The sequence below is a fragment of the Nannobrachium achirus genome (assembly GCF_963921795.1).
Source record: "Nannobrachium achirus genome assembly, chromosome: 5".
Classification (NCBI taxonomy): domain Eukaryota; kingdom Metazoa; phylum Chordata; class Actinopteri; order Myctophiformes; family Myctophidae; genus Nannobrachium; species Nannobrachium achirus.
Window position 1 is genome coordinate 5,908,410 of NC_137814.1, and position 26,649 is coordinate 5,935,058.

The following is a 26,649-nucleotide window of genomic DNA, read 5'->3' on the forward strand; positions in this document are numbered from 1 at the left end:
CAGAATTGATATTTTTACTTAAGTAAGAAAAGTGATGAGTACTTTTCCCACCACTTATCACAACACTGACTGTGACTGACAGTGACACACACACACACACACACACACACACACACACACACACACACACACACACACACACACACACACACACACACACACACACACACACACACACACACACACACACACACACACACACACACACACACACGGAAAGATCAACTGAGATGCACTGAAACCTAAGATGTGTTTACACGGTTTATAACTCTCTGCTACTACTCCTGTATAAGTAACACAAACAAGTACAAGCCCTTGTTTTCTTCAGCAGTGGTTCTCAAACTTGGGGTCGGGACACCAAGTGAGGTCCCCAAATTATTTTGTGGGGTCCCCAGGTGATTAGCTTAAAGGGGTATTTCACTTTCAAAAAAACTTTTGGTAATTTTATCATCTAATCAGGCTTTTATGAACACCCTGAACAGTTTTTAATTTGCTTGATTGAATATTTAGATATTTGATGTAAATGTCACCAGGGCCTCAAGGCTCAGGGCCTCCCCCCACACACACCCATTGTAACTTCAAACTTCATTTAAACCATGATAGATTCATTAAAAACACCCATTATTTTTTCTGGTGACTCATAATACCCTCCTAATACGTGAGCAGGCCGTGTCGATAACTTTTTTCATTTATTTTTAATAATAATTTTTTTGTATTTCATTTTTTCCATTTTCCTAAATAATTATTAAAAATAAATGAAAAAAGTTACCGAAAAAACACGGCCTGCTCACATTTCAGGAGGGTATTATGAGTTACCAGAAAAAATAACGGGTGTTTTTAATGAATCTATCATAGTTAAAATGAAGTTTGAAGTTACAATGGGTGTGTATGTGGAGAGGGGCCCTTCCACTGCTCCCTGTTGAAAGTGGAATATCCCTTTAATGTAAAAAAAAAAATGTCTCACTCAACGGTAAACAAAACAACATAAGTCCATACAGGGTATCTGCACATTTATAAAGTGTCAATTTAAGGATTTTCAAGACCGTTTTAATTCCAAACTGGCCAAACTGTCAAATATTAAGTCTGTTTGAATCTTTTTGTAATCACCTCTTGGAAACAAAATAACACTGAGATGAACCAGACTAATATCCATGCAGTGATATTGTCTGGCTATGCCAGGCTACAAATGTGTATAGTCTATTATAGTTATTTTTCACGCAAACACGTAAACACATACACACGCACACACACACTCCCAAACACGCGCGCAAACGCAAATGCACGCACGCACGTATGCACGCACACACACACACACACACACACACACACACGCAAGATCGCCAATACCTGTTAACAGCACAGGATTTGTTATTACTATATATTGGCCCAGGCTCCCAGAGATGTAATAAAACGGTATTAAACGTAGGGTGACCTTGACCTATCACACACATAATCAGGGTTGGTGGGTGACCGGATTTAAGAAAGCCCAGAATAAACTGTTATATAATAATAATAAACAGTGGCTATGTTTAGAACGCTGCCCGCTGCCAATGTGTTGCCTCCCAGAAGATTCCTCCACCGTGTCATGGTTCTAATCTGGTCCAGGTTGTCAGCAGCATCAATACTGCAAAGCACAAATACAAGTACAAGTACAAAAGTATTGGTATGGAAATGTACTTAAAGGGCCATTTCACCTCTGGGACAACCCAATGTTATTGTATTGTTGTTTGGGACACGATCAACACAATCCTGAGTTATTTTTTGAGTTCAATCTGTGTTTTGAGATATTTTAGTACTGTAGTTCAGCATGTACTAGTGATGCGTTTTCCATCATATGATGCAAAACACATCACTCGTGTCCCAAACAACAATAAAATAAGATCGGGTTGTCCCAGAGGTGAAATGGCCCTTTAAGAAGTACCAAATGTAGAAAGTATACTCATTGTGCAGAATGGTCCCATTTCGCAAGTTTTCAAACGCATGAAGTTATTTTGAAAATAGACGGAAATAAGACAAGCTCACAATGCGTCGCATCGTGAGCATGTAGATCGGCTATTTTCAATTGGCTGATTTGTATATAGGGCTGAAGTTGGTAATGTATGTTTTGTAAGAACAATCTGTTCTAATAATCTAAACAATTTTAATAATTGTAGTGGAGTAAAATTTGCAATATTTACATCTGAGTCTGATGTAGTAGATTTGAGGCAGAAGTATTGAAAATTTGCAACGCTCCGCTAAACTAACATTGTGAGCTCGTAGATCGGCTATTTTCAATCGGCCGATATGTATAACAAGCTGACGTTGATAAAGAGTTCGAATAATCTAAAAATGTCAAATTATTGTAGTGGAGTAAAATTCACAATATTTGCCTCTGAGATGTAGTCGAGTCGAAGCAGAAGTATTGAAAATGTGCGCAAAATCTTGTCCCAAACAACAATAAAATAAGATCTGGTTGTCCCAGAGGAGAACTGGGCCTTTAAGTGCAGTACTTGAGAGTAAATGTACTTAGTTACTTTACACGGCTGGTAGTAGTCAGTGTAACCGGAGCGCTCGGGGCTTTCCGTGCGACCTACCGTTCGACATGGATCATGTAGTCTTCCATTGACCTGTCAGAGGAGTCTTTGTGCTGCAATGCACTTACACAATAATATTTTGGCTGCATTTCAACGCGGTATCACTCCGATCTAAAAGCTTGAGCTTGTAGATCTGCTATTGTAGTTGATGATCGTAATTCTTAAGTGATAGTAGTTAAAGCTGCACAATGAAAGCTTTTCTCTTTTTTATAAATAAAATGTTATCCAATCTTTATGGTAGAGCATGTTAACACAGTATACGTTGCACCCGTAAGACGCCCTATGGGCGAGCAGCGAGGTGCACATGGGCACGTGCACATGGGCACGTGCACATGGGCACGTGCACATGGGCACGTGCACGCATCCGCCTGGGTGACAGCAGACTGCTGGGCGAGCACTGGCGCTTTGGCATGGGATCAACTTTGACCAAAAAAAATGCACAGACCTGGTTGGTTGTTTAATTTTGACAAAATATGGCTAAAATGTGGCCATATTATATTTATGTGGTGGTGGTGGTTGGGGGGGGGGGTGTACTGTACTGTATGGCAGTGGTTCTCAACCTTTTCAGGCCGTGACCCGCAAAATAATCATATTTTAACTGGAGACCCCCCCCCCCCCACCCTGACAAGCACAAAGAGTTGAGGAATTACGTGTTGTAACATGGTTCTATTGTGAAAATAGCAGATCTACATGCTCACAACGCCTCGCAACGCGAGGCGTTGTGAGCATGTAGATCTGCTATTTTCACAATTTCTGTCTCTAATATCTGACAATTTGACCAATGTTTAATTTGTCATTTTAGAGGCATTAAAAAGTCCTTAAATTGTCACTTTAGAAATGTGCAAATACCCTCTATACACTTAAACTTTATGTTGGCTTGTTTACTGGTGAGAGAGAAAACAATGTTGCACGTTAAGTTAATCATCTGGGGACCCCCCAAAATAATTTGGGGACCCCCGTGGTCCTGACCCACAGGTTGAGAACCACTGCTGTATGGTACTGTACTGTACTGTACTGTATGGTACTTTACTGAACGGGAGTGGCGCGACTCTCTCTCTAATACAAGGCTCTGGGCCACTCCGTCAAAGTGGGTCAAAGTGGGTCAAACAGGGACAAACATACAGCAGTTCATCCTAACAGGGAAGCAATGTGTTGGGAGGGAGCTGTGTTCCACTTCTCCAAAAAACACTTTCTTTATCTGTGGTGCTCAAAGTTTTTAATGTCAAGGACCTCAAATAAGTATACCGTCAGGTCGCACAGTTACTATCAAAACCTCAACCGGCTGTCTGTCCGTCCGTCACGTCACATCACACTTTTTCCCCCACTCTTATCTCCGGCACCGTTGCCCCTATGCATGTCAAACTTTGCACACACACTCCTTGGATGGCAAATCACAACCTCCACCCCTCATTTCTCACATGGCCCTCTTCTAGCGCCACCATGAGGCCATTCTTTTTGCAAAACACATTTTTGGACACTGCTCCTACAGATTTTGCCCTGAAAACACGCAAAGCGGTACACAGTATCTCTAAAGTCATGTCATCAACATGGATCTGTCCTATTTCCAATAATCCCTCCTGATTGGCTACCATTGCCTTCTAAAGGTTGTGTATGTGACGTGACAGGCGCTTATCTCCCGATTAGGGAGTCTTACTGGTGGTTAAAGCGGTCATGTGACACAGATGGGTTCCTAGTCTCAATGGGTTTATACGTTGGTATCGGATGGGTAATCGATATCAACTCATACGCAAGTTGGGTATCGGTATCAGGAAGGATGAAATAAATAGCACTGTTACATCTCTGGCGTTGGACATACAAGGTTTCCACATGACAGTGACGGTATCGTCTTCATCATACAAGTGCGTCGCACGAAAGTAGCTGATCTAACAAGACCACAGCGTGTTGTGAGTAGGGCTGTCGCAATGATTACATAATCGTCTGATCGCAATTATTTGACATAATCGCAATTATTTTGTAATAATCGTCATAATCGTTTCCATGTTGAAAAATGTTCATATTTTCAAACCTTTTCAAAAATAGTGGAAATAGCACAACTACAAGCTCACAACGCGTCGCATCGCGTTGTGAGCTTGTAGATCAGCTATTTCCACTATCAATGTTCTTTTAAGTGTAAGGTTGTCAAAATATGTCAGTCATTTCTTTGTATATTTAGGTTATGTGTCATATCTGCCATGTGCAACTTCAAAGCCTAACAAGCCAAACAGAAATGTAATTGTCAACGACAGAAACACAATTAAATCGTTAATCGCAATTATTTGAGTGACAATTAATTGTCATGTAAAATGTCATAATCGTGACAGCCCTAGCTGCTTGCAGATCGGCTATTTTGGCTATTTTAAATAGTTTTTCCATGCGAGGTTTCCAGCTGACATAGTAAAGTGATAGTTGATGGTAGCAGTAATGTTTTACATGCGAGGTTTCCAGCTGACATAGTGATGTGATAGTTGATAGTAGCAGTAATGTGATCTTCTCTAAACAGCGTCCTGCATATAATGTCACATGGTGAGAGCACACTGTGTTTAATGCAGGCTGCCTGTTGTTCAGCTCAACTCTCCAATGTCTCCATTGATTGTTCTCAAGCAGAGAGAGTATCTTGTTACAGATACATGGTATACACACCATTGTATATACAGTAAGATCTCCTGTCAATCGCTGCGTTAGCAACGATTCATGTTCCAGGAGATCTCCGGACTACCCGTTTTCTTTCCATAAATGATAGTCACCCCCCCAATTACTTTTTTTTTCCTATCGATTGCTCACCCCATGAAATTACAAATTTCAATTTAAGCATTTAGCAGACACTCTTAATCCAGAGCGACTTACGATAGCAGTACATCAACATCAATACATCAGATGGAAATAGTAGGCTAATCTAAGAAAATAGGTAGACCAAAACGTCACACTTTTTTTTTTAACATAAACATTTATAAAAAGTATCTAAATGACATGTATGGTCATTGAGGGTAGGCAAGTGCTATGGTAAGTGCTATGGGCTAAGGTGGAGTCTGAAGAGGTGAGTCTTCAGACCACGGTGGAAGCTAGGAAGTGAGTCTGCCGTTTATTCCACAGCTTGGGGGCCAGGAGGGCGAAGAGTTTAGGCCAAGTGGATCGTTGTCCTGGGTTTTTTTAGCGAAGGTTCAGTCAGCGTCCCTGTGTTGGCTGATCTGAGTGAACGGGTGGAGTTGTAGGGGTTGATCAGGCACCAGCGTGATGTTCCATTAAATGAAATAAAACCAATATCTCTGGAATCTAGGGCGTGGTGGCGAAAGACATCGGGCATATCTCGGTTTGGGGCAGTGAATGAGTTCAAGTTAGAAAATGGGTAGTCCGGAATTCTCCTATGACGACATACTACATGCTCTATATACTGTATCTTGATTTACTGTAAACAGACTTGTACAGCACACAGGTTATTATGAAGGTACGGCAGAGTGCTCGGGTGGCGCAGTGGTAAAAACAGCTGATTTTCATTGTTCATTGTCCATACATAACAACCTTTACTTTAGTTTTTCTTCTTCTTTAGAAATATTGTCTTTCACATCAGGAAGTAATGATCATTAGAGAAATAACCCATCTACTGTATCTCCCAGACTCTCTCCCCAGCAGGGATGGGACGATAATAGTTTATCGTGATAAAAAAAAACAAAAAAAAAAAACACCCACAATAATCATATCGTGGAGATTAAATGTATTGTGAAATTATCCTCCATCATGCACTGGGACCGATTCACCTTTTATTTGCTGAGCTGCATATCTGGTACCACTTAAACCCTCTATAATTGGTCAAACAGACCTAGAAATAACATACTTGATACAGTCTCTTTTCTTTGTAGATCTGCTATATTTTAGCAAATGTTCCAGCCCAGAATAATGGATATTTTGACTATCGCAATAATATCATGAATTGTTATTTCTCTGGTCAATAATAATGGTGACATTCTACTCCCCAGTCAGGAGGTTGAATGTATGTAGAATGTTGTGCCCCTGCATGCTGACAAGCAGTTTGGACAGATACCAAGTGCAGCAATAATGGTTGAGTCATATGATGGCTTTTATATCTACCCTGAGTGGTGGAACTAGAATGCTGGTCGGGTCAGCTTGACACCAACATGTTTTATTATGGGATGTGGAGCACATTCACATGTAGCCATGCTGCGTCATTGTAGCAGGCCTGGTCTCTTATAATAGCACAACCACACAATCAGTGGAAGGAATCACATTTCTGAGAGTACATGATGACCTAAGCCAGGGGTCTTCAACGTTTTCAGGCCAAGGACCCCTTAGTTGAGAGAGAGATGAAGCAGGGACCTGTTTCTATATAGTTTTATCTTTTGAGAGCACAATCATCAGTGTATTTTGGATTCATGTCAATTTGTGTTTTCAATACTTAATACACTTGACCGTTCACTCTGTACTTAGTCTGCTCTTTTTCCCCTTTACCCCAAAGCTCTTTGCCAAAAATAGCCGATCTACAAGCTCACAACGCCTCAAATACTTAGTTTCCATATAATCGATTATTTGCATTGCAAAACTATTCGTTACCGATTATCTGCATTTTAAAACCATACGATACAAAGCCAAAACGGTACGATATTTTGCTGACGATATAGTAGATCATTGCAATTCGATTTCTCGATTCAGTTTCTATATCGTTACACCCCTATGATCAAGTGGGGCGTTGACTTACGGGAAGAACAGTGAAATATGAGTTTTTCTCAGAGTAGAAGCAGGTCAATAGAAGGGTGCAGTGACAACAACATGACAACATGATGTATGCACGAGACCACAATGAGCTCCACAACCGCCTAACGTACTCCAGGTCAGTCTTACTGTGTACTGTCCTCACGTGCAGTGGTGGAAAGTAACCGAGTACTTTTACTTGAGTACTGTTACTCCAGGGCTTCTCGAAAAGTGGGTGCCGTGTGTGGCACCCCAGGGTGCTGTGACACAAGTACAGGGGTGCCACAGAACGCTTTTGACGATACAGTATGTGGAATATATCCATAGATCTGCTAAAACTGACCTATACTTCGCTTGCGGCACATTATTTTTCAATCTACAGCAAATCTCTTCGTTGGAAATAGCAGTTACAATAACATGAATGGAAGGTGATGTATCAATGTAATTCAGGGGTGCCGGGGATGAAATAGTTATTTACAGGGGTGCCCTGAGACAAAAAAGATTGAGAACCACTCTCTGCTGTACTCAAAACTAACTTTCCTCGTATATATTTGACCTAGCCAGGGATCCCTTGACTTTTCAGGGTTTGATCCGTGTTAGGGTTTTAACCCAAATGAATTCCCCTGCATTCAAGGACATACCCTTGATGCTGCGTAGTTTTGCTTTTGGAAATGTGTTTGCTATATTCATCTTTTAGTCCAACTGGTAGCGACTGGCAAGACTACACCAGGCTACTGGAGCATTTTAATAGGGATTGGGGAAACAAGACTACACTGGGCTACTGGAGCATTTTAATAGGGATTGGGGAAACAAACGGGAGGAACCAAAACAAAGCGACGCCTCTTCTTCTGCGTGTGGTTTCCACCTAGACCGGATCAAACGGCCCGTTGTAAACAAATACCAGGCTTTCCCCCAGAAAGCCTGGTGACGTGAGGTTATATTTGACCCAAGTAGGCTACTGGGGTTGAGTGGGGTCAATGCACAGCAGCAGTATTGGAAAGAAACTGGGCCTCTTCCTTGCTTCCCTTACAGGTGTTACCACTTATACTAATGCTGGGTTCCATTCTGGCCAAACAGAGTCCAGGGAGCTGATATACATATACAGTAGTATACAGTTTTAAAAAGGTCTGAGAACCACTGTGCTACTGTAAATGGACCAGAGCCTTAATTAGTATCATTGATAACACCTGTGAAGGAACAAAGGACGAGCCCCAAGTTCTTTCCAATATGGCCGCTGCGTACAGAGCCTATGTGTGGTCACGCAAATGTGGCATGACTGTGAGAAAAACGTGTCTCCGCCGCACATGTGCACAGAAAAATGACACAGCAGCGTTTATAAGGTCTGTGCAAAAAGAGGCCTCACGTGCGGTGCAGCCCCTGACCCTGTTAACCCATTCAGAACGATTTTATGCTTTAACTATTGAAAAATAGCAGATCTACAAGCTCACACGCTGCGAGCTTGTAGATCTGCTATTTTTGAAAAATCGTGAAAATTAGAATTTTGACCCGATTCTATAAGTGTCTTTTGAATCCTTCTAAGGTTTTTGGAGCGGTGAAAGCGCTCCCAATAGACAGGTATGTCCGTGGGTATGTCCCTGGGTGGGTGGCTGGGTGGCTGGGTGGCTGGCTGGCTGGCTGGCCGTGTCCGTAGCCTGGCAATACCTTGAGTGGCCACACACAACACACTAGTTAAAGGAGGGGCGCTGTTTTGTGCAGGCCAGGCACACTCACCACTCACTCACAGGCACAGTTTACAGTTTACAGTTTAGGCATTTAGCAACACACACAGGGTATAGCTGCTCAGATTCACCGCTCCACTTCGAACCGAGGTTTGATTTTTGAAAAGAAACTATGTTTCTATATGTCAGCAATCTGGCCAGCCATCGTCAAAGAAAAGGTCCTTTTCACTTAACTGGAGCTCAGTTTTTTCTTTTCATGTCAAGGACCCCCAAAATGATATTTATTTGGCGACGGACCCCCATCTCAAAATATCTAGTTCCAGGGACCACCCCAGAAGCAAAATTTGAGTTACAAACGTTCGTTTTGAAAATATATATATTCAAAGATTTGTATATATATATTCAAAAATAGCAGATCTACAAGCTTGCAGCACGGCAATCTGTGCCGCGCTGCGAGCTTGTATATCTGCTATTTTTCAATAGCTAAAGTTTCAATAGTTATAAGGTCAGACATGGATCTGTGCAGAAAGAGGCCTCACGTGCGGCGCAGCCCCTGACCCTGTTAATGTTTGTCTCTCAGAGTTATAAAGACCAAAGTCACTCCAAACTCCAGGTAAACCAGTTTACTGGTGACGGCAGGCCTGACCCAAATGTCACCGTTTATCAACTCGCTACTCGTTGAGACCAGACAATAATCTTTGCTCTTTGTCTTAACACGTCATATCTACATATATCTACAGTTCTTTGAACTGTAGACGGTTACGATGGTCTTAAAAGGCTAATTTATGCCTCCGTCGTGCGATCGTGGCACGTGCCGGGAACCTGCAAGCTCAGGATGTTGACCATCTACGCTGGCACCCATAACCCCAGACAGTTCAATATTTAGATAAACACGCCCCCTTCCTATACAAACCTGCTTGTAACTTCAAACTCCATTTCAACCATGTTATACTAATTGAAAAATGCTTCTGGTGACTGATATTGTACTTCTAATGTAGGAGACACCTTTCATTTTGTTTTATTTTACATTTTAAATTATCAAAAACATTAAATAAATGAAAAACTAATAACGACAAAATGAAGGGAGCATCGTACATTAGGACAGATATCAGTTGCCGGAAGTAGGAATGTGTGTTTTCTGTCCGTCCATCCGTCTGATCAATCTATAATGGTAACTTTACAGAGTGTGTTGTGTTGTGTCATACGCTGTGCTATCCATGCGCCGCACAGGGACGTGCAGAGAATGTCAGAGAGGCAGGGGGTGACATTTCTAAAAGGGCCTTTTGGTGGAAATATTGAAAATAGGAGACCTCCAAGCTCACAACGTGTCGCGCTGTGGCGCGTTGTGAGCTTGGAGGTCGGCTATTTTCGGTACTTGATACCACACTAAACTAAGCATAATGTGAAGATGTGGCGTAACGGAGAGGGAAATTCTTTCAACATAAGATGCTGCAGGGAAGTTCAGGAGAATTTGGACAAGGCAATTCACATGAATGCTGCCTTCAGGTATGGCATGGAAAGAGGGGCATTTCCATTTCTTTCACCATAGTAAAAACTGCTTTCATGGTCTGGAGAGGGCACTTTTTACAGACGGATAAATGGGCAGGGGCTCAAGCCCCCTTTGATGTCTAGTGTGCATTTGCCTGGTGACACACAACATCTGCGCGCTCAGACTGAAATGTAATCTGGAGACGATCGGGAGCTCCAGATGTCTGATGAGCATCGATGTCGACTATCAAGCAGAGGGCATTCTTAATGTTAGAATGTTAAACTTGAATGTATGCAACATGTTATTGTGTCCCAGCATCCAAATCAGTTTAACCCATTCAGAACGGGTACACATTATAGTGTATTATTATTTTATGCTTTAACTATTGAAACGTAGCAGATACACAAGTTCACAGCACGGCACCGAGTGCCGCGCTGCGAGCTTGTAGATCTGCTATTTGTGAGCTTGTATATCTGCTATTTTTCCACTATTGAATGCTTTAACTATAGTTAAAGCATTCAATAATTCTAAATGGGTTTTAACCCACTTCAACCCTACATTGGCTCTTTGAAAACCGGGTAGTTGGAAATAGCCAATCTACAAGCTTACAGCGAGACACGTTGTGAGCTTGTAGACGTGCCATTTTCAAACATATATATTTTTCGAAACAACACTAGTCTTGTATGGAGTCTTGTCCCACTGCCAGGCACAATACATATTCAGATGTGGTCCGTGTTCAAACACATTACTAACTTAGGGGTGTTTGAAAACCACTGTGCGTAGGTCAATAAGTGTCCTACTTAATGTCTACTGCATGTGATGACAGATACACATGGCGAGCCAGCCAGGTGAGTATGGGTGTTGTCTATACTGATAATGTGCCATATCTGCTGCTAAATGATGTCTGGACCGCGCACGTGACGCCATACGCACAATATCTGCTGCTAAATGATGCCTCCACCGTGCACGTGACGCCATACGCACAAGGAAAGTGGACGGTGTTCTATGTTCTATATCTGCTGCTAAACGATGTCTCCACCGTGCACGTGACGCCATACGCACGAGGAAAAGGGACAATGTTCTATGTTCTATATCTGTCACTAGTTTATTGCTATTGTTCTTTAAACCACCGTTTCCCCAACAGTGGGTCGTCACGACCCATTTGTGGGTCACGGAAGAGCAGTGGTGGAAAAAGTACTCACATTTTCTCCAGTGTGGATCCTGAAACAGTCTGAAACTGTCTCAGTGTAATCTGCCCAACAACAGCTGACCAGTACAGTAAGTAGTCATACAGTCAGGCTATACAGACAATTAATTTGATTGGCTTAAAATTGTGCATCACCACAATGACATCATAAAAATATTAACTTGTTTTATAAGATGATTCTTAAAGTGACCCTTTAGGTGACGGTACCCCTTTAAGTAAAAGTATTAATAGTACTCTGTTACAAGTAGAAGTCCAGAATTCAAAATTGACTTGAGTAAAAGTACAAAAGTATTGGCATCAAAATGTAATTAAAGTACTAAAAGTAAAAAAAAAAGTAAAAGTACAAAATGTTTGAAAATAGCAGATTTACAAGCTTGGAGATCGCCTATTTTCAAACAGCCACGGTATAAAATAGGGCTAAAGCGGTTTGTGTATGTTTTGACATATTATAATTTACATCAGCAAAGTAACTAGTAACTATAGTTTTCAAATGAACGTAGTGGAGTATAAGTAAAAGTACTGGAAATTGGACATACTCAAGTAGAGTACAGATAACCTCAAAACTGTACTTAAGTAAATGTACTTAGTTACTTTACACCACTGCGGAAGAGCAATTTTTATGGGTCAGGACTGGAGTAAAAATCCCATTCCCCCTGTTTAGATCTTTTGAGTTTGACCTTTGACTGGCAAGCATGCGTGTCAAACGTGACACAATTGGGCTCCCCCGTGCCCTGACCCACTTACTATGGATACTATGGGTACTAATAATAGGCCCAGTGGTTGTCAAAGTGGGGCCCGGGGACCACCCCAGCGGTCACTGAAGGGGGTCCAGGTGGTCCCCAGAAAGGTCAGTCAGTTTAACCACTTTAACCCCAATAGGCTCAAAAGCACCATTTATTTCCACATTCCTTCACATGTTGCACCAATGATACTAATGAAGGCTCCGTTCCATTCTGCTCAAACAGAGTCAGTGTTATCAATGATACTAATGAAGGCTCCGTTCCATTCTGCTCAAACAGAGTCAGTGTTATCAATGATACTAATGAAGGCTCCGTTCCATTCTGCTCAAACAGAGTCAGTGTTATCAATGATACTAATGATTAATGAAGGCTCTGTTCCATTCTGCTCAAACAGAGTCAGTGTTATCAATGATACTAATGATTAATGAAGGCTCTGTTCCATTCTGCTCAAACAGAGTCAGGGTGATGATGGTGTGTGCACTTGGGCTCACAGGAAAAACTTGAGGTACCCAACCTTCATGGTTCCTCGAGGGGGTTCTAAATAGTCCCTTACGGGTGTTCAAATGGAACCAAAACACCCGTAATGTACACTCTCAGAGTTGTGGGTCTCCTTGAAATTAAAACGTTTGATAACCACCGTGCTACAGTAAATGGAACAGAGCCCTCATTACAGTCATTGGTAACACCTGTGAATGAAGTTAGGCCCACTTTCTTTACCAAATGTCAGCTGTGCACAGAGCCCCCCCCCCCCATTGTCCTGTTTATCTATTTTTATAAATGTGAGTCAAGAGGCAGGATTAACCTTGATAACACATAATTATGCACTTTTCTCAGCGACAATGGATGACGGTCACATTGTGAAATTAAACACCCGTCAAGACCTGTGGCCCATTCTACATCTTTCCTTTCTAATCAGAAGTTCTCAAACTCCTTTGTGTCGAGGACCCCCAAAATGAATATGTAAAGTTGCCGGTGGACCCCCCTTCCCCCCCCCCCCCCATCTGAAATGTTCTGTATCAGGGAAGTCCAGAACAAAAGATTTGTGTTAAAGAATTAAAACATGAAATTTCATTCAGAATGTCATGCCTTCTCTAGCCCCGATTGACTTTCCCTCGACAAATCTATATAGTAAACTAGAGCATCTATCGTTTGGTCAAATCTATATAGTAAACTAGAGCATCTATCGTTTGGTCAAATCTATATAGTAAACTAGAGCATCTATCGTTTGGTCAAATCTATATAGTAAACTAGAGCATCTATCGTTTGGTCAAATCTATATAGTAAACTAGAGCATCTATCGTTTGGTCAATACCCGGTATATCAGTAATCTGTATAGTAAACTAGAGCATCTATCGTTTGGTCAATACCCGGTATATCAGTAATCTGCAATTATGCAGCTGATGAGCCGAGATTCTTTTTTTCTCTCTGCATTCGACGTACAGTATGTGTTTACCTTGCTCACTGTTACTAGCTCTGCATAAAGAGAGGTCTAATAAATGCATAAATTGTAAATTATATACTCGGTGTTCTACGACTCAAAAACCTCCTGATGCCAAAAACCTGGCGTCAGTTGGGCTCTGCAGTAAACAAGTACAACGAGATAAATGGAAACGTTGCAATAGTATGTTGCAACGACAATAATATTAATACGTCACATTGTCTACTTCCTGAAGGGAAGTGAGTGTTCAGACACCTCATCATGTTCATCAGAAATGTAGAGGCAACTATTACTATTACTATCTATATTACCGTAGCAGATCATTAAACCCATTTAGGCCTAAAAAAAAAAAAGTCGTGAAAATGTGTGCAAATATTTGAATATATGTATTTTCAAAGCGAACATTTGTAACTCAAATTTGGCTTCTGGGGGGTCCCTGGAACTAGATATTTTGAGATGCGGGTCCGTGGCCAAATAAATATCATTTTAGGGGTCTTCACATGGAAAGGTTTGAGAACCACTGACATAGTAGTCTCTCAAGAACAGCTTAACTGAGCTCCAGTTAAGTGAAAAGGACCTTTTCTTTGACGATGGCTATAGCCAGATTGCTGACATAGAAACATTGGTTTTTCAAAAAATCTCAGAAGGATTCAAAAGACACTTATAGAATCGGGTCACAATTCGAATTTTCACGATTTTTCAAAAATAGCAGATCTACAAGCTCGCAGCGCGACACTCGGTGCCGTGCTGTGAGCTTGTATATCTGCAGTTTTTCAATAGTTAAAGCATAAAATAATGATACACTATAATGTGTACCCTTTCTAAATGGGTTTTAAATAATGATAATAAAAAACACACACTGTGTCATAAGGCTCCATCTCACACCTTCATCAGTGGCAGGGGGCAAAGGTCCAGACTGAGTAGATTTCCTAACGCACCGACCCGGACCCGGACCCGGAGCCTTCCTAGACTATGACTCATGTGTCATCAATAATGACATCATTATCACTTCCTGTGCTGATCAATGAAGCAGTTAGGGCTGGGTCATCTTAATCGCATGTTTAATCAAAACGTGATGATGAAAAATCATACACACACACACGCTGGAACTGAATAGCTTAAGATTATTTCAAAATAGCGGGCACCGAGTGTGTGAAGTGGGCGGACGCCTTTTTAATGGGCCCGGAAACAAAAATCCACTCGTCCTAGACAATATGCCCTCCTGGCCCCCAAACTAAACTCCCTGTCGCACTTTGAACTACAAACTCGCTCCCTAGCTTCCGCCGTGGACTAAAGACTCACCTCTTCAGACTCCACCTAAACCCATAGCACTACTGTAACACTCCCCTTCCCTCGATGACCACACATGAAGCTAGATAGCATTTTTAGGTTTTAGATTTTTACCGATTAGGTGCGTGGTCTAGCTATGTTATTGTTTTTCTTTTTTTTAGATTGATATTCCTATGCATTTGTTGTATCGTTGTTGATGTACTGACATATTATCTTGCTTATTATAGTGATGTATTACCTGCTTATTGTAAGTCGCTTTGGATTAAAAGCGTCTGCTAAATGCCTAAATTGTCCGGCGCCAACTTAGGAGACCATCTGTCGGACTGTACCATGTCACCGCTAGTGGCTCCCATTGGAGACGGTGTATCTTCCTAAATGAAGGGTCTTTGACAGTACTAACCTGAGGCAGTGCATGGGCCCCAGGGTGGACAGTGACACTACTAACCTGAGGCAGTGCATGGCCCCAGGGTGGACAGTGACACTACTAACCTGAGGCAGTGCATGGGCCCCAGGGTGGACAGTGACACTACTAACCTGAGGCAGTGCATGGGCCCCGGCGTGGACAGTGACACTACTAACCTAAGGCAGTGCATGGGCCCAGGGTGGACAGTGACAGTACTAACCTGAGGCAGTGCATGGGCCCCAGGGTGGACAGTGACACTACTAACCTGAGGCAGTGCATGGCCCCAGGGTGGACAGTGACACTACTAACCTGAGACAGTGCATGGGCCCCAGGGTGGACAGTGACACTACTAACCTAAGGCAGTGCATGGGCCCCAGGGTGGACAGTGACACTACTAACCTGAGGCAGTGCATGGCCCCAGGGTGGACAGTGACACTACTAACCTGAGGCAGTGCATGGGCCCCAGGGTGGACAGTGACACTACTAACCTGAGGCAGTGCATGGGCCCCAGGGTGGACAGTGACACTACTAACCTGAGGCAGTGCATGGGCCCCAGGGTGGACAGTGACACTACTAACCTGAGGCAGTGCATGGCCCCAGGGTGGACAGTGACACTACTAACCTGAGGCAGTGCATGGCCCCAGGGTGGACAGTGACACTACTAACCTGAGGCAGTGCATGGGCCCCAGGGTGGACAGTGACACTACTAACCTGAGGCAGTGCATGGCCCCAGGGTGGACAGTGACACTACTAACCTGAGGCAGTGCATGGGCCCCAGGGTGGACAGTGACACTACTAACCTGAGGCAGTGCATGGGCCCCAGGGTGGACAGTGACACTACTAACCTAAGGCAGTGCATGGGCCCCGGGGTGGACAGTGACACTACTAACCTGAGGCAGTGCATGGCCCCAGGGTGGACAGTGACACTACTAACCTGAGGCAGTGCATGGGCCCCAGGGTGGACAGTGACACTACTAACCTGAGGCAGTGCATGGGCCCCAGGGTGGACAGTGACACTACTAACCTGAGGCAGTGCATGGCCCCAGGGTGGACAGTGACAGTGCTACTAACCTGAGGCAGTGCATGGCCCCAGGGTGGACAGTGACACTACTAACCTGAGGCAGTGCATGGCCCCAGGGTGGACAGTGACACTACTAACCTGAGGCAGTGCATGGGCCCCAGGGTGGACAGTGACACTACTAACCTAAGGCAGTGCATGGGCCCCAGGGTGGACAGTGACACTACTAACCTGAGGCAGTGCATGGGCCCCAGGGTGGACAGTGACACTACTAACCTAAGGCAGTGCATGGGCCCCAGGGTGGACAGTGACACTACTAACCTAAGGCAGTGCATGGGCCCCAGGGTGGACAGTGACACTACTAACCTAAGGCAGTGCATGGGCCCCAGGGTGGACAGTGACACTACTAACCTGAGGCAGTGCATGGCCCCAGGGTGGACAGTGACACTACTAACCTGAGGCAGTGCATGGGCCCCAGGGTGGACAGTGACACTACTAACCTAAGGCAGTGCATGGGCCCCAGGGTGGACAGTGACACTACTAACCTGAGGCAGTGCATGGGCCCCAGGGTGGACAGTGACACTACTAACCTAAGGCAGTGCATGGGCCCCAGGGTGGACAGTGACACTACTAACCTAAGGCAGTGCATGGGCCCCGGCGTGGCCACGCGGGCCACCCCGGCCCCGCTGACGGTGCTGAGGTGAACCTCAGAGATGTAGAGCATGTTGATGGAGGAGGACTGCAGCCGTGTCTTCACCACCTCCAGAGGACAGGTCAGGATGGCTCCCACCGTACCTCCACATCTGGAGACACAGCAGAGGAGGAGGTTTTCATTGATTCAGGGTTCCCACACATCTTTACCAATTCATTTCCAAAACTTTTCCAGAATATTTAACCCAATTTCCAGGACTATAAAACAGTAATTCAGCTCAATGACAGGTCGCTTACTCCTATGCGCAATGCCCAAAGACAGGAAGTGTATGCCAGTGGTTCTCAACCTTTTCAGGCCGTGACCCCCCAAATAATCATGTTTTAACTGGGGACCCCCACCCTGACGAGCACTAAGAGTTGAGGAATTTTGTATAACATGGTTCTATTGTGAAAATAGCCGATCTACATGCTCACAACGCCTCGCGTTGTGAGGCGTTGTGAGCATGTAGATCGGCTAATTTCACAATTTCTGCCTCTAATATTTGACAATTTGGCCCATGTTTAATTTGTCATTTCAGAGGTATTAACAAAATCAATAACCAAAGACAATGCATAGATATTTTTTCCAGGACCTTCCAGGACCCGTGATCAATTCCAAAACTTTTCCAGTACTGGAAAAATATTTCTAATTTCAAAATATTTCCAGGAATTTCATGACCCTGTTGATTGATTGAAGAATTTATTTGAAGTTTGCAATAGGGAAAAAGTACAGTTTCATTACAGCACAAATCACTGGTACAAGGTCAACTAAAAAGGAGATCAAACAATCAAAACACCGCGTTGACGCACCACACGGTCAAACCCCAACTTCTGAGTAGAGTTGTTCAGTGCGTGCACTCAGCACACCCGGTGCACTGTATTTTGGAACGACACCGCACTGAGTGCACCGAATACACGAACGACAACATGGCACTAGGGCTGTCTTCGACTCAGGATTTATCAAGTCGATTCGAGTCGCGGGGGTTAATCCGACGCGTCGACGAATCGTTTGTGTAAAAAAATAAAAAAAATAAAAAAAAGTTGTGCTTTAATGACTGGAGAGGAGGCGCGACCGCGACGCATTGATAGAGTACTGGTACAACAGCTGTTGTAAACCACTATGATTGGTGGATTCTCTGCTTTGAAAACTGCCTGGTTGTAATGATTGTATGCCTCTCCAAGGCTAAAGGAACAGGGCTAAAGCGCTAGCATGCTAACGATTTAGCCCTGTTCCTTCAGGAGGAAAAACAACACCAAAGTAGGCTAAAGGTAACAATAATGTAACATCACTGCGTCGATGCAGAGCGGCACACGGCTGCATCACAATGCAAGCAAATTGTCATAATCTAAAACTTTTTAAGAAGTCCTCTACTCCACCGCAGTCCTCTGCCTTAGACCACCACCACAGAGCCACACTCAGCGACAGTGAGTGAAAGTGAAAGCGCATCGCGCTGCTGCTTCTTGGTCAGCTTTAACAAGTAGAATAACAACAAGTCGACGCATTTCCTTTCAAAGCGGTTAACTTCAAAATAAGAGCACCTTGTTATATGATCAAGGCAACTTTCAAGTCACGTGAACTGGTTTTATTTTTAAGTCTAGTTGCAAGCAGTAGGAAGTATGGACTAAATAGGAAGAACATGACAGTCCAGTCCATGACATACCGCACCGGTGTGATAAAAAATAATATATTTTTGACGGCTCGACTCAAACAATTGGCGTCGATTCCGGGGGCTTAAAACGACGCGTTGATTCGTCGAATTTTTGAAGACACCCCTACATGGCACACCATGCATTAAGTGAGCATTTCCGAACGCACCCTTAATGAACAGGTGGGGGTGACCACATAAAAACATTATTTATGTACGCTTTTTCTTTAAGATTTGTTTGGGGCTTTGATGCCTTTATTGATAGGACAGTATACTGACAGGAACTGGGGGGAGAGATGAGGAGTGACAAGTGGCAAAGGTCGTCCGGATCTGGAATCAAACCGGCCCCGCCGCCAGGCATCAATGTCTACGTGGTATGTGCCTGGACCAGTAGGCCAGCGGGTTCCCTCTGTACACTTTTTCAGCACGGCACCATGTCTTTAATTATTTTTGAGTAGTCTTTTTTGTTTGTTTGTTTTTTGCTTTGTTCAGTATTAAAAAGGTCTTAAAAGTCCTTAAATTGTCACTCTCCAAACTTGCAGTATACACTAATACTGTATGTGGGTTTGTTTACCTGTGAGTGAGAAAATAATGTTGTTGTTACAACGGCTATTATTTCCCAAATCCCACTACACTTGCCCTCACAAGGTAAACACACACACACACACACACACACACACACACACACACACACACACACACACACACACACACACACACACACACACACACACACACACACACACACACACACACACACACACACACACACACACACACACACACACACACACACACACACACACACACACACACACGTGTATGGAGGGCCGAACCAGGTGAACTGGATTAGCCACTGACCTCAGCAATTAACCTGTTGTGTGCCGGCCGTTTAGTTTAATGTACAAACACACTGCCAGCTTTACAGAGATCACAGTTGTTTACGTTAACACACGCACAAGTGCACGCAAGCACACCCACACACATACACACACGCACACACACAAACTGCAGACGGCTAGCTAGGGACACACTCTTATCTTAAGTCTAATCATTTGATTCTATTGTTTTGTGTTTAATCTCATTACACTCGCCTGTAGGTAACCTGAGGTTTCTAGGTTTGCCTACAACCCAGTGATAGATACTTATTACAAACAAAGGCCAAGATGCGATATGTATCACCATACTATAGACCGCCAATGTTGTAAACAATATATTGTCTGAAAATGCAAAGTTTCCAAATCAATTTGAAAAACCTAGTTGATAACATTGATAACAAAAAGCAGGGATAAAATAAAATACTTTTCTGAAGTATTTCCAATTTTCAGTACTTTTACTTCTACTCCGCTACATCTCAAAGGTGTACTTTTAAGCTACTCCACTACAATCAGTTACTAGTTACTTTGTAGATTTAGTTTTTATTACAAAATGTACATTAACCAGTTAAACCCTATATACGTACATTTCCGCCATTTGAAAATAGCCAATCTAAAGAGCTTGTAGATTAGGGTGACCAGACGTCCCGTTTTACCCGGGACAGTCCCGTTTTCAAGCTGCGTGTCCCGGTGTCCCGACAAATATCTCTAAAACACTAATATGTCCCGCTTTTCAACATTCACTGCAAAATTGTCCCGGTTTTAGCCAGAATTAAAATAACAGTAGCTGTTTTCAGTGGCTGCATAGACATTTATCATGTTCTTTTCATGAAAACATGCTCACCTAACCAATCAGAAAACAGGAACAAATTCATTGCGTGTCTGAATTCAACGCTGAGGCTGTTTGTCAATCACTCACTGCCTGTTTGCAACCCTGCGGTGCGTGTGTGCGCGTGCACGAACGTTATAGAATGGGCACGTGCGTGCGCGGTAACGTGCGCATTGCTTTTAGGGTCCCAGTTTTAGGCAACAGTGTTTTGCGTCCCGGTTTGAGTGGCTGGAAATATGGTCACCCTACTGTAGATAGACTATTTTTAAAGAGATTTATACAGTTTATCCATTTTGATACCAATACTTTTGTACTTTTACTAAGTAAGATTAGTAAGTACTTTTACATTGCAATGTTGATACTTTTCCTCAAGTAAATAATGTCTAATGTGACACTTTTTTCCACCACTGGTATAGATAGAGTCTCTCAGACAGAGTAGAAGTGATACTACTTTGTAAAAATGATGACTATACCGCTATATTATAAGGACTATAACAATAACTATATATTCTGATAGTACTCATTCTATACAGTGTTTGTTCAGCAACAGGAGTCTCCATGTCTCTGAACGGTGTTGAGCGTTGTGAGCTTGTAGATATACAGTATTTTCGCAGAACTCTCATCCTCCCAGAATAAGTTCACGTGGTTTTAGCCAACTAACCATGTTGTGTCAAGTTGGGTGGATATGTAAATGAGGTGTGCATGTGTGTGTGACCATGACTGCGTGTGTGCGCGTGTGTGTGTGACCGTGACTGTGTGTGTGAGTGTGAGTGAGTGTGTGCACGCTCACACTCTTGCAGTTGATCTCTGCATATTTCAGCTGCCTTTCTACAGGCAGGCGTGACCTTTGGCCTACTTTCAGCTAACTATATGCCGCCTGCCACCCGTGTGTGTGTGTGTGTGTGTGTGTGTGTGTGTGTGTGTGTGTGTGTGTGTGTGTGTGTGTGTGACTGTGTACACATGGCTTCTACAGCCCGCTGAGGTCTTGGTTTTAAATAAGAGTTGTTGCGATAGGAATAAACCAGTATTAGAAAACCTGCCCACACTGCCTAAAAATACTGGTATTCGCGAGCGTATTAACCCTAACTTGTGGCTGAGCGTATTAACCCTAACTTGTGGCTGAGCGTATTAACCCTAACTTGTGGCTGAGCGTATTAACCCTAACTTGTGGCTGAGCGTATTAACCCTAACTTGTGGCTGTGTTTGAACAAGTATTAAAGGAGCGTATTAACCCTAACTAAGCGTATTAACCCTAACTTGTGGCTGTGTTTGAACAAGTATTAAAGGAATTGCATTTGATTCCAAGATAATTGCACAACGGTGTCCAACGTCTGACCACTAATCATCATGATAGGTTAATTAAGTAAGTAATGGATTAATTAGGTTGAAGCTTGCTTATTATGTGTTACAGCCTGGTGATTGTTTGTTTTCTTCCACTTGTTGCGTCTATTGTTGATGTACCTGTCAGTTATGTCCGATATAAAAATCTATATTAAAAAATCCTACATTTAATTGGATACACAACGATACACACACGAGGTTGGGTATCGGAGTCAGTATCGCGGAGGAAACAAATGGAAGGACTTTCTAACTTCCATTCCAACTTCTTTACAGAACCGTGGCCTGTTGTACCTGCTTGTATTCTATACAGAGAGCTGTACCGGTGCTCGCTCTATATTCTAGATCTATATCTAGATTCTATAAGGAGAGCTGTACCGGTACTCACTCTATATTCTAGATCTATATCTAGATTCTATAAGGAGAGCTGTACCGGTACTCACTCTATATTCTAGATCTATATCTAGATTCTATAAGGAGAGCTGTACCGGTACTCACTCTATATTCTAGATCTATATCTAGATTCTATAAGGAGAGCTGTACTGGTGCTCACTCTATATTCTAGATCTACTGTATATCTAGATTATTCTATACAGAGAGCTGTACCAGTACTCGCTCAGATAAGTGTGTTTGAAAACAGAAGGCTCGGTGGAGGAAGGCAAGGCTGGCTCGTGGCAGATAAGACTGGAGAGAAACCAGAGAAACAAAAGCTGTCTCTGTCAAACAAATCCATTTGCAGTCTAACTGGTTCCTACCATAACTTTCACTTCAAAAGGTAAGCGCTGCAATCTGTTATAAGCTATTCTACACTAGTAAGACGCCTCAGGATCCTCCTTACAACGGGGGTCCGCCAAATCCTTTTGTGATAGAAACAGTTTTTTCTCCTTTCTTATATTAACCCTCTTGAACCCTAGTGTCCATATTCTGAGAACTTTAGCCAAAAATAGCAGATCTACAAGCTCACAACGCCTCGCACTACGAGGCGTTGTGAGCTTGTAAGATCAGCTATTTTCAGCAAAGAAGTTTGGTGTAGAGGGGACAAAGAGCAGACTAAGTACAAAGTGAAATGTCAATTTAGGTATTGACGGTTCAAGTGGTTAAATATTTGAAAACACAAATTGACATGAACCCAGAATACACAGATGATTGTGCTGTCAAACAATGAAACTATATGGAATCTATGAACAGGTTGTGGGGGTCCCTGAAGCAGTGCTTCATCTCTTTCTCAGCTAAGGGGTCCTTGGCCTGAAAACGTTGAAGACCCCTGCAATAGAGCGTGTAAACTCTGTCCACTGTTTTAGCTCAGCCCCAGCAGACGTCCAAGCACACAACTATGACTCGTGCGTCACCAATGCTGTTTTCCAGTTCATTCATGGATGTGTGAGGTGAGTGTGTTGATAAAGGATAGGGCACAGTAATAGCTGATAGCTGATATATCATGACACACAGGCGTTTCCAGCTAAATGACTGACAGTTAGGAAGCATAACCCAGGGGTCTTCAACGTTTTCAGGCCAAGGACCCCTTAGTTGAGAGAGAGATGAAGCAGGGACCCCCACAACCTGTTCATAGATTCCATATAGTTTCATTGTTTGACAGCTTTGACAGCTTTCTATCACTCAAAGATTTGGAGGACCCCCTGTAGTAACTCTCAGGACCCCTTAGGGGTCCCGGACCCCCTGTTGAAGACCCTTGACCTCTCTACTGTAAATACTATTTATATGTTGCTTTACCAATGTTGTCTTGGATATTGTTGGCATAGTACATAGTTTTATCTGTCTGTCATTCGATGTTATATGAGTCTATCTTTCTTGCTGTGTTTGTCATTTTAGTTGACCTTGTACCAGTGAACTGCACTGTCATGCAACTGTACCTTTTAGTTGACCTTGTACCAGTGAACTGCACTGTCATGCAACTGTACCTTTTAGTTGACCTTGTACCAGTGAACTGCACTGTCATGAAACTGTACCTTTTAGTTGACCTTGTACCAGTGAACTGCACTGTCATGAAACTGTACCTTTTAGTTGACCTTGTACCAGTGAACTGCACTGTCATGAAACTGTACCTTTTAGTTGACCTTGTACCAGTGAACTGCACTGTCATGAAACTGTACCTTTTCCTATACAAACTTCTAATAAAGTCCTCATTCATTCAATCAATCAAACCAAATGGACCCTTTGCTTACTGGGTCTGTAACTCTGAGAGTGTAGCCTACAGACAGATGCAACCAAATGGACCCTTACAGGTTTGTAACTGACAGTGTGCAAATGGAACCAAATGGACCCTTAGCCTATGGTAACTCTGAAGAGTTAACAATTAACAGTAAGGATTGTAGCCTACAAAGCAGATAGGAGGGAGTCCCAAGCCAGGGATAAAAATACATTTAAACACTGTGGACACAAAATGTGTCCATGATGTCATTGACATAACACAGACAGACAGACAGACAGACAGACAGACAGACAGACAGACAGACAGACAGACAGACAGACAGACAGACAGACAGACAGACAGACCTCGAAAGTAGGCTAACAATAACAACAACACAACAGCTTAAATAACAGATCTATATAAAGTGCGTAACAACAGGTCCTGGCTATATTGTACTCACCCTCCTGCAAACAGATGAACCAGTGTTTCCCTCTGGCTCATTCTGCACTAGCATGTCCCTCCACACAGACAGGACAGGACAGGACAGCTAATAGGAGCGACCCCTCCGACCTGGCGAGGATAGATCGATCCGATCAATCGATATGAAGACAGTCAATAAAAATCGGTTGATCGTATGAACCTGATAGGAGGGAGGGCCCGACGATCCCTTCTCTGTCTCTGTCTCTCTCTCTCTCTGTCTCTCTGCTGCGATCCGTGCTTTAATTCCTAACGCTTCCCTTTCAGCAGTGAAATATGAAGAGTCAACGTCTTGATCCGTGCGTGTCTATCTAGTGTGTCTCGCCGACACGACAGCCGTGTATTCCAGTGTCACTCAGAGTGGGTATGCAGCGGTGATCGCCTTGGCAGCCAGTGTGAGACAGACAGACAGAAAGAAAGAGGGGGAAGCAGCGCTTCATAGTATATTTACTGTACAAGCTTATGGGGGGCGGGGCGGGGGCTGACGTCACGCCGGCCCGCCCCGCCCCCTCCCCATGCACTGTTCACATGATAGTGTGAATGAATGAATGGACCAGGGGCGTCAATTGGGTATGGCAGGGGTATGCAGCTGCCATACCCCTGGGGGGTCCAGGGGCGAAAATAAAAGTTAGTTCTAAATATGAATCCGTTGTCTCTTTGTCTATCTGTGCTGGTTAATATGTTGTTAAATTACAGTAAAATAACTACAAATGCAAAATTTTACAAAATGGTCACTTTAACAAAGTATTATAATTATATTCTCCAGACTTGTTGTATTTTTCCCATCTTTGACAAAATGGTATATTCCCAGGTTCCGCAGGTCAGCTGCACAGGTGCAATGCATTATTGTTAATTCTGGCACGTTTAATAACATGTCAAGTTTAGCTGCACTTGAACAACCGTTCCAGGCTGCCATATCCAGTCCAAGAAACCGTAGAAACGTGGGAAAAAATAAAATGTGCTTCTTAAAATGTCTGTTGCTAAGGTATGGCAACATGACTGGTGCTTTGCGCGCGTGCAAGACACCAGTCATGTTGCCATACCGTAGCTTTTTCTGAACTGACGCCACTGGACTGTCTGTGAATGGACTGACTCATTATTAACATACAGCTGTGTAACTGTATGTGTCATCATTCAACTTATCATATATAGGCCAGTGTGGTTCTCAACCTGTGGTGGGTCAGGAGGGACCCCCAGGGGGGTCCCCACATTATTTTGGGGGGTCCCCAGATGATTAACTTAATGTGAAACATTGTTTCTCACTCAACAGTAAACAAAAAGTGACAATTTCAGGACTTTTAATAGCTCTAAAATGACAAATTAAACATTGGTCAAATTGTGAAATATTTAATAGAAGCAGAAATTGTGAAAATAGCAGATCTACATGCTCACAATGAGCTTTTGTAGATCCGCTACTTTCACAATAGAACCATGTTATACAAAATGTAATTTTTTAATCTTTCTTTTTTTTCACCAGCAGAGCACCACTCCTGCACCCCCTAGAGGCAGTTCCTGGAGGTGCACACACCACTGCCTGGGCAGGGGACAAATGTAACACTCTGACTTATTGCATTAACATTTTGGTCTTGTCTAATGAAAGCTTTTAAAGTGTAATATTAATTAGGGTACATACCTATAGGCTATATGTTTCGTAGATGATTAGTTACTCGTCAGGGTTAGGGTTATAGGGTTAATATTCACCACGTATTGTAAGCACAAGCGTAATTTGTATAGGGTTGATGGGTTTAATAAACCCAAGGGCCGCCCTACTGGTGACAGTATTATAAATTCACTCCCCCAGGACATTTTGAACATACATGTAATTTCCTGTGTTCTGGTGAATCTTTGGAGTTTGATACCAAATCCAGGAGAAATGACAACGCAAAAAGTGTACAGATTGATTTGATAACTGAAGATACAAGACCCATCTGTAGGCCTACTAAATATTCACTATACTTACCGTAGGCCTAAGTGAAAATATCTGTATATGTAGGCCTAAGTGAATATGTATGATTACATGCACATCCAACACCCCCTAAGCCTTTGTGCGTGTGCGTGTGTGTGTGTGTATGTATGTGTGTGTGTGTGTGTGTGTGTGTGTGTGTGT

General features: G+C 43.1%; 1 protein-coding gene across 1 annotated transcript in view; it reads right to left on the reverse strand.

Moving 5' to 3' along the window:
• The window catches only part of LOC308285918 (solute carrier family 25 member 36-A-like), a 52,209-nt gene extending 27,324 nt beyond the window's left edge, over positions 1 to 24,885 (reverse strand). The window contains exons 1-2 of the mRNA XM_080726835.1: positions 24,526 to 24,885; positions 17,174 to 17,341 (exon numbers count right to left, since the gene is read on the reverse strand). Of these exons, the coding sequence (XP_080582961.1) occupies positions 17,174 to 17,341; positions 24,526 to 24,566 (209 nt within the window). The 5' untranslated portion in view covers positions 24,567 to 24,885. The remainder of the gene's footprint in view (positions 1 to 17,173; positions 17,342 to 24,525) is intronic.
• Between the last annotated feature and the right edge of the window lie 1,764 nt (positions 24,886 to 26,649).